Below are 9,439 nucleotides of genomic sequence, written 5' to 3'. Positions count from 1 at the left end.
TTAATGAATGATTGTGTGATTTTTTTTTAGCAAGGAGTTGTATATCAAAGAGTAGATACTTACAATGAAAAAATTAACGTAAACATAAAGTTTGAATTGAACAAAACTCTAAATAAATGTAATTGGAATATTTCTTTCCTTTCTTTTAATTATTCGTGTTTTTAAACGTTCAATTTTTTTTATTAACAATCATAATCTTTCAAAATAATTTTGTAATTATTGAGTTTATATATGTTGTAATTGACATTACATGTAATTTACGAACTCCTTATCGGAACGATGTGTGTCTATATGATTTTACAATAAAGTAGAGAATAAATGTATTGATGTATTTACTTATATTGTTTGAACTATTAATTCAGGATGATTTGCATTTGGAAATATGTAAATCAAAGAAAAAAACATATTTAATCGAACCTTCAAAATTCATCTTCAAATAATGAACATATATCTCTCGAAGGAATTTCATTTTTTTAGTTCAACTCTATAGCACCTAATACTTGCCACTAGACATTCACCAAATACATGTAAAGAAAATAATCTTCATCATTACATTTACCGTGGAACGTTTTAATCGCATTGATCATGTTGATTCTAAGGATATCATAACTGAACTCGTTTGCTACTTACAATCCTATTCCATCGACACCATTAATTCCTTTAAAAGACAAATCACCAGGATGAGCTAAAAATAAAACTGTCGGCCTAGGCATACATTATGACAAGATGAAATTCTGATAACAGAACCAAAGCCTCCTTTTTCAATTGAATGATTTAAATTACATAAATCTGTATAAAAAAGGGAACCAGAGAAAGAACAAATCTTTTGTTTATACTGTATCACTATGACGAAAATAGACAGAACAAAACATTTGTTAAAACTGTATTATTCTGTTACACCTTTCCTCAATTTGTGTACTTCCTTCGATTATATTCTTAATCTGTTTATGTGTTCCAGTCTAGGAGGATTATTCATCTTTAACCTCATAAGAACATTAAAACATCGTATCATCGCTACCTTTCCCCTGCTCACACGGATCTCATCTCAAACCGAACATTGCAAGGTCATACCAGTTCTGGAGAACTTTTCAAAGGACAAACGTCATCTAGGACACAATTCGTGGCTAACCACAGAGTGAGTTAACTTTACAACATTGTTTTTGAAGCCTTCAAATTACTCTATACATATTTGAACATTCTCTCCGTGAAACACTGGAAATTAACTGCTCTTGAAAGTACAACATTTTCTCGGATTCAACGGACTGTGCTATCTATTACCTTTGACATTTCGTTTTAATAACATTAATTGAACACATTGTAAAATTGTATTTTATTTGTTTTTCAGCTTTTTACCATATGTCAGATTGGTTCATAATTAAAGTATCAGCACCTGATAGTCTTTTCTCCTTGAGCCCAATCGTCGGTTATACTTAATGGTCAGGCCATTACAGTAAAAAGTCTACAACTTGCCTGTTGTGTCTCACAGATAACGCCACTCCACGTTAGTTATACAGCTACATAACAACCTACCTGTTGAGCCCTGCATGTACGCGTCATCCCTTGACGTACAGTAAATTGACGACAACCTGTCTTTACATATCCAGACAAGGAACGACAACGTAGCAACGTACATACCTTCACACTGACAGTGGACTACATATCGTGTGTATACTCGACAGCAACCTAACAACGTTGAGTCAACATGGATCCCAGTCATGAGGAACAACAAGAAGAGGTACAGCCCCAAGAAGGAGATGTCCCTGAAATATTAGAAAATCTGTCTAATACATCTCAGTCAGATGAAATTCCCGAGGCTAGGCGAGTTCGTGACCTCACAGAAAAAGGACAAGGAGCTTTCACTGAAAAACGTGACAAGTTCTGTCAGGAACTAGAGGCTCTCTGGACAGACATTGAATCCAAGTTATTGGAAGTAACAACGCCACCTAACGAGCTCCAGCAACTCCTTACAGCTCAGGACAAACTAGTTAAAGCCTGTAATAACTATCGTAGGCTCACAGATGAGTACCTTGACTTTCTGAAAAGGACCAGAACACTGGAGAGTCAAAAAGAAATAGATGCGTGTAAACTCTCTTTAGATTTTCGTCTGTCCAAAGTGGAACTGGTCATGGAAAAACTACACGAGCAGCGCCTCGCTCTAACAAAGTCCAAATCCACTAAAACAAAGACCTCAAAAGGTAAGAAAACCTCACGCAGTGGTAGCTCTAACGTGTCAGACATGTCAAGCCTAGCACGGAGAAAGCGTGCCAAGGCAGAGGCTGCCAAGTCTAAAATAGCCTTTGTAGAGAAACATGCCATTATCCTACAACAGGAAGCAATGTTAGAAGAACAAGCCCTGTTCAGACAAGGTGAAATGGAACAGGAAGCTGCACGCAAACAGGCAGAAATGGAGCAAGAAGTCGCTCAACGTAAACAAGAGGCTATGCGCAGGAAGGCTGAAATGCAACAAGAAGCCGCACGAGTAAGCCGGGAAAAGGTCGAGCTTAAAGCCAAATTTAACCTTCTTGAAGCACAGAAAGAAGCTGCAGCCGCAGAAGCCGAGGCTCGTATCCTGGAATACGACGATAGTCAAGCCTTTAGCGAACTACCTGACGAAAAGGAAGACCCGCTCCAGCGTGTGCAAGATTTTGTCAACAAACTTCCTGTATCAACAGATGTGAAGGAAGTAACAGCACCTCAAAAGAAAAAGCAATTTCCTGTTAAAATTGAGCTGAGCCACGAAGCACCAGCGTTCGTGCCGTCCGCGGCACTGAACTTGCTGTCACAGACATCTGCTGTCTTACCTTCCGATTCTAAGTCACCGGAAGTTACCTTTATCCCAGATCTGGGATTAGTAACCGGCATACAAAAATTAGGTCTTTCAGATGAGAGCCCTACTGAACATCAAAAACAGGGTGTTAAAGAAGCGATCCCTGTCTTACGCATAAAACAAGACTTTATAGAAGAGATCCCTGTTTCACACCAAAAACAAGGCATAGTAGAAGAGATCCCTGTTGCACACCAGCAACAAATCAACTTTACATCAGAGATAACTAGATTCCTCTTACGTAAGGACCTGCTTTTCTCCCGGTTAACAAGCTTTAACGATCGGGCAGAATCCTTCCAAACTTGGAAAGCAAGCTTCAAGAATGTGACTGATGAGTTACAAGTCTCTGACTCAGAACAGATCGATTTACTGATCAAGTGGCTCGGTCCAGAGTCTGCTAAACACGCCATTAGTATAAGAGCGTCGAACGCCAATAATCCTACCATAGGTATACAGAGATTATGGAAGAGGCTTGACGAGCGGTATGGTGCTCCAGAAATGTTGGAAGCCTCTCTCGTGAGTAAACTCGTCAATTTTCCTACCTTGACGAACAAAGATAACGCACGTCTTTATGACTTGTCTGATATTCTATCAGAAATCGAATATCACAAGGAAAATCCCAAGCTGGGATGTTTACTTGCTTATTTCGATTCTTCGTCCGGTATAAATCCTATTGTGGAAAAACTACCATACGGACTCCAAGAAAAGTGGATAACAAGGGCTTCAATATACAAGTCCAAATATGAAGTTGCCTTTCCGCCATTCACAGAATTTTCTGCCTTCATCAGGGAAATGAGCAAAATTAAGAACGATCCTGGGTTCATCTTTGGATCAAAAGTAACACCAAATACAAAAGACTCTACGCCAAGGTTCACACCTCAGACGTACTCTAAAGTCAACGTCCATAAGACGGCTGTTGAACAGCAACCTGAAGACAGCAGTCAACAACAAAATCTCTGTATCCTACACAAGACAAAGCATACCTTGAATGAATGCCGAGCATTCCGAGCCAAACCAATCGAGGAACGCAAGGAACTGTTAAGACAAAACAACGTGTGCTACAAGTGTTGTGAGTCAACCACACACAGAAGTCGGGACTGCAACGCAAGTATCAGTTGTAACGAGTGTGGAAGTGAACGACATACCACAGCACTTCACATCATTAGACCACAACAATCTGAAAGTCCCCAGTTTAGCTCACCCAGACAAGCCTACGGCGGGGAGCTAACACAAGTCTACGGCGGGGAGCAGACAGAGTCAGCTGAAACAAAGTTAACCTCTGTAAGTTCGATCTGCACAGAGATCTACAAAGATCATAAGAGCGAGAAATCTTATGCCAAGATATTACCTGTGGACGTGTACCACAAGGACAAGACAGACAAAATTATCAGGATGTACGCCATTATTGACGACCAAAGCAACCGGTCTCTTGCCTCGCCTGAATTCTTCAGTCTGTTCAACGTTCGGGAGAAACCTGAAAACTACTCTCTTACGACATGCTCCGGCAGAGTAGCTACTTCCGGGAAAAGAGGAAAAGATTTCGTCATAAAATCTGTACATAGTGACGTACAATTTGATCTGCCTACATTAATTGAATGTAATAATATTCCCAATAATCGAGACGAAATTCCTACTCCTGAAGTTGCAATGCATCATCCTCATCTGACAGAACTCAGAGGAAGTATTACACCACTAGAGGAACGTTGTCAAATTCTACTCCTAATTGGAAGGGACCTTATAGAGGCACACCACGTTCTTGAACAACGCCTAGGACCATCCCGAACTCCATTTGCCCAAAAGTTGAGACTTGGTTGGGTCATAATTGGAAATACATACATTGACAAGCAAACTGTTCCTATCGAAGTCAACACAAAGATAACTTACGTTTCAATCACGGAATCAAAACAACGTCTTGCCTCAAGACCGGAAATAGCCGTTAAGGACAATAATCCAATTGTTGTTCAGTCTAACGACAAAAACCTTCATTCGAATGCCAAGGTCGCTAAATCGCATTCAATACAATTCCTTGAATGTACAGGACCTAGTACCAAGCCTGGTAAACGCACAAATTCATCTAAAGGGACATCACTCGCGTCAATAAAAGCAAAAGCTGTGACTTCTATAGAAAAATCTATAGATAAAAAAAGTTTCAATCCGAAATCAACAGAACCTAAAGTTCATGGAGAGGAAATCAATAGCATTCACAAACCTATTCCGAAAGAAGGACCTATTGCCAATCTCAATCTGCAATTGCATGAGCAACGTCTACTACGAGAAGGAAGCAGTATTGCCAAATCTGACTTGGAACATTCTACAGAACACAACAATGTCGTCCGAGACACCCTTTATCCAAAGGACAAGAAACTGTACCAACCCAGTTTCCCGTGGAATGTATACATTCAGGAACCTTAATAGTGAAAAGTCGTTCAGACCTGATATTTCTCACACGACAAATAGTGGATAATTCACCTGTATATATTTAATTTATATTTGGATTTATTCATTTATCTAGATCTTATGTTCATATGCGATTAATTTATGGAATAGTGATATCAGATAGACATCAGACGGGGAGTATTCTGTTACACCTTTCCTCAATTTGTGTACTTCCTTCGATTATATTCTTAATCTGTTTATGTGTTCCAGTCTAGGAGGATTATTCATCTTTAACCTCATAAGAACATTAAAACATCGTATCATCGCTACCTTTCCCCTGCTCACACGGATCTCATCTCAAACCGAACATTGCAAGGTCATACCAGTTCTGGAGAACTTTTCAAAGGACAAACGTCATCTAGGACACAATTCGTGGCTAACCACAGAGTGAGTTAACTTTACAACATTGTTTTTGAAGCCTTCAAATTACTCTATACATATTTGAACATTCTCTCCGTGAAACACTGGAAATTAACTGCTCTTGAAAGTACAACATTTTCTCGGATTCAACGGACTGTGCTATCTATTACCTTTGACATTTCGTTTTAATAACATTAATTGAACACATTGTAAAATTGTATTTTATTTGTTTTTCAGCTTTTTACCATATGTCAGATTGGTTCATAATTAAAGTATCAGCACCTGATAGTCTTTTCTCCTTGAGCCCAATCGTCGGTTATACTTAATGGTCAGGCCATTACATGTATCACTAAGACAAACATAGAAAAAAAAAAAAAAATCTTTATACTGTATCACTATAACGAAAACAGAAAGAATAAAATAATGGGTTAAATCTGTATCACTATTACGAAAATAGAAACAACAAAATAATAGTTTATAATGTATCGTTTTTACGAAAATTAAAGTTCTATGCCTAAAAACACTTGGACTTGCATTAAAATATCGACCGCTAAATATTATTCGTATATTCTTGAAAAAATTATGGTGTGTTAACAAAACATTCGCTTATTGCTGGCTTACACCATAGTTTGTATTCATGCTTCAGATGGTACAAAAGACCTTCAAAAATGTGAATCCAAATCAACGGATTGCTCATGTGCATCGTCGAAATACAAGTATAGTCAAGCTAGTCATGTTATTACTGGCGACATTGTCATCGTTACCAGTAAAGAACTAAGAGCGTTGTTGGCCAAGGTATCAAATTAAAAAAACTCACCAGGCCATCAAATGGAAAAAGAACTCGATGTTACTAAAAATGCAGTTGAGGACTATGCTAGAAAATGAGAAAATTGGTAAAGCGCCAACCAAAACCAGAACTGGACACTTTGTCTAAATGGATCAAAGCTATTCGATCATGCCTTTCAGATGCGCATTCTAGAACTACGATGTACTATGAGCACAGGGGTTCCTAACACATTCCATAACCTAAAGTTGCGCATGATTCATCCTCCTTGCATGACAAATATGTCGTTGTTCGAGCAGATTCAGCCTCCAATAATATTCTCTTCGTATGTAAAAACCATTATTTGCTGTGTCTCAAAAGAGTAAAATCACAAAAAATACTAAAATCCGAGGAAATATTTAAAACGGAAAGTACCTTATCAAATGGCAAAATCAAATGATAAAATACATCAAACGAATGAACATCAACTGTTATATTTCTGATTCGATACAGGCATTTTCAAATGTAGAAAATATAATCTGGTTTTATAGCGCTAAACCTCTCACTTGTATGACAGTCGCATCAAATTCCATTATATTTACAACGATGTGTGAATAAATCATACGTTATATGTAAAATTGTCAAAATAGGGGTACAGTAGTCATCACCGTGACACAATTCCAATCAGAAAAAAAACCAAAGAAGCACAAACAGCATATCAAATTTAACAACCACGTTCATTGCTTACTTATTTTTGTATTTTAAATCAACCCATAAAGGATTGAAACATTTGAAGTCCTGTAACTGCATGGCTAGGTTCATATCAAATAAAGAGCTTGAAATAAACAGCACAACTAGCCACTGTAATCAAACATATCATTAAACATCATTTTCAAAGGATAACATTTTACAAAATCACAAATCTGTCCTTCTTTCAGTAAATATTAACATCAGAGAAAACGCATATAATCTACCGTCATCATATCATACTTGGTACAAACACTTCACAAACCTCCGTATAAAGAACGATACATAGCTGGATCATGAAGATGTTCGACTAAACATCTTTCTAAAGGGTTGATTTCTATTCTTTCTACAGAATAAAGATGGCCTTCAAAAATAATTTGTAATGAGATATATTCAACTAGTGTTGTCAATTAGATGTGGATTTGAAAAAACAATAAAGATCTACTGCTGAATCTTAGATTACACTCTCTGCAATTTTGAAGCAACATTAAGACCTTTGATTTTTTCGACGCTTTACCCTACTATTCCCTATGCTCTATTACAAGGAAGCTATGTAACCAAAAGTGCTGAGGTTGATATGAAAAAGACAATTGTCTTGTTACGCATTGCAAATAAAGGACGCATAACGTGATATCAAAATGAAGAATAAAAGATTTGATTGTGGCTAGCACAATTGGAACATATCGGTAGTCAACCATGAAAGATATATACCAAAACGCTCAACTAAATCATGATGACGTTCGTTTAAACCGTCCACAAACTTGCTTCAACTTTACCACAATAGAGGGCTGTGTATACTTGGATCCATTCGTTATTCGTTTTGAGAAATCATAAAACAATAATGGTAAGAAAAATAAGTCACATGATGTTATATATTTTAATGAAATCACAATGAGAGTCTCACCAATAAGGTGCTCGTTATCTACTTAAAATAACAACAAAGGCATCAATACAACAATTACACAAATACATTTACAAGCATTGGTTTGATGCAAAAAATATATTAAAAATGCAAATAATCATGGAAAATAAGACGTTTAAAAAATCAACTTCATCATGAATAGAAAAAAGATGTTTTCAATCACCGTTTCTTGGACGATTTTATAATATGTCAAATCCGACCTATATTACAATCAACGTTTTTGAATTGTATAAATACATGATTGTGAAACTAAAGGTAATGAATTTCGTATAATATATTTACTCTTTATTGACGATTTATGATTTTCGAAATGGTTAAAGTACATTTGCTAGTATTTTGGGGAAGCCAGCAACTATCTCTGTGGTGAAGTATTAGCTATTAGCATCATACCACTTGCTAAATGACAAAACAATTTAAACGTGATGGTAAACATGGTAAATGCAATGTGATACCCTAGATAAATAGAGGTGCTGCATCAGGAACTATCAAACTCTAACGTTATGTTTATCAAAATAAAGAGATGTGGTATGGTTGCCATCGCGACAACTATCTACAAAAATGCAAATTAAGTGGATGTTAGCAAGTATTGGCAACCGTATGGTATTCAATAACTAGAAACCGCCAAACCTTATAATCCGCTGTAAAAAGCCCCGTCATGAAAGTATGTAATAAGTCCTTGGAGAAAACTAACAGTGTAATAAAAAAAAACATTTCACATATTAACACAATTATGACATAGATGAACCAAAGACAACCACTGAACTACAACCATCTAAAACGGGACAATTACACAAGGAAGATTACAACAAGACCAAAATATGAAACATCAGCCGTAAACATCCCCCTTCTATAAGACTGATAAAAGTACGACAAAAAGCACAATACGGGCATGGCAGGGTAATAATACATCCTTTATCCATAACAACAAGATGATACTTAATACAGATCAAGAGTTTTTATAATCACCATTAATTACTGACTCCTAGTTCAAAACAAATAACAGCTAATATAAAAAGTATGTATTTAAGACTACAATATAGTGCAAATTCAATATACAATGAATTTAATGTAAAGACGTCAGAGAAATGCATAACCTTGTGCCCTGACAGCATACAGGTATCGACAGGTTGTAGTACCTTGAATTTAAATAATTATGTGTTTAACAATAATATTCAATATGATGCTAATTTACTAAAGAAAAAAGAAAAATATGTAGGACTCGGAAGTGCGATTGGGATGATGAAGTGTGATCATTGTGACGCTGAAATGAGATGGTCTGCGCTGCTGAAGTGCAACTGTCCTTTTGCTAATGTGCGATGGTATACATGTAGTAAAATTTACAGATATTTAATTATAATGAAAACTTAATTTCTCTTAAGTTAGTATG

General features: G+C 36.6%; 1 protein-coding gene and 1 long non-coding RNA gene across 2 annotated transcripts; both read left to right on the top strand.

The window, feature by feature from the left end:
* Positions 1–959: 959 nt before the first annotated feature.
* Positions 960–3,050, top strand: LOC143042967 (uncharacterized). The gene is made up of 3 exons (XM_076215470.1): positions 960–1,135; positions 1,346–2,683; positions 3,045–3,050. The coding sequence occupies exons 2-3, from the start codon at positions 1,703–1,705 to the stop codon at positions 3,048–3,050; spliced, it is 987 nt and encodes a 328-aa protein (XP_076071585.1). The 5' UTR covers positions 960–1,135; positions 1,346–1,702.
* Positions 3,051–4,974: 1,924 nt separating this feature from the next.
* LOC143043138 (uncharacterized) lies at positions 4,975–5,906 on the top strand. Its single transcript, XR_012968217.1, has 2 exons — positions 4,975–5,647; positions 5,858–5,906. It is a non-coding gene; the product is annotated as an uncharacterized LOC143043138 (long non-coding RNA).
* The last annotated feature ends 3,533 nt before the right edge of the window (positions 5,907–9,439 follow it).

The sequence above is a fragment of the Mytilus galloprovincialis genome, chromosome 8 (assembly GCF_965363235.1).
Source record: "Mytilus galloprovincialis chromosome 8, xbMytGall1.hap1.1, whole genome shotgun sequence".
In the NCBI taxonomy this organism is placed as follows: domain Eukaryota; kingdom Metazoa; phylum Mollusca; class Bivalvia; order Mytilida; family Mytilidae; genus Mytilus; species Mytilus galloprovincialis.
The sequence above is the reverse complement of the archived record's forward strand: the minus strand, read 5'-3'. Positions and strand labels throughout refer to the sequence as shown.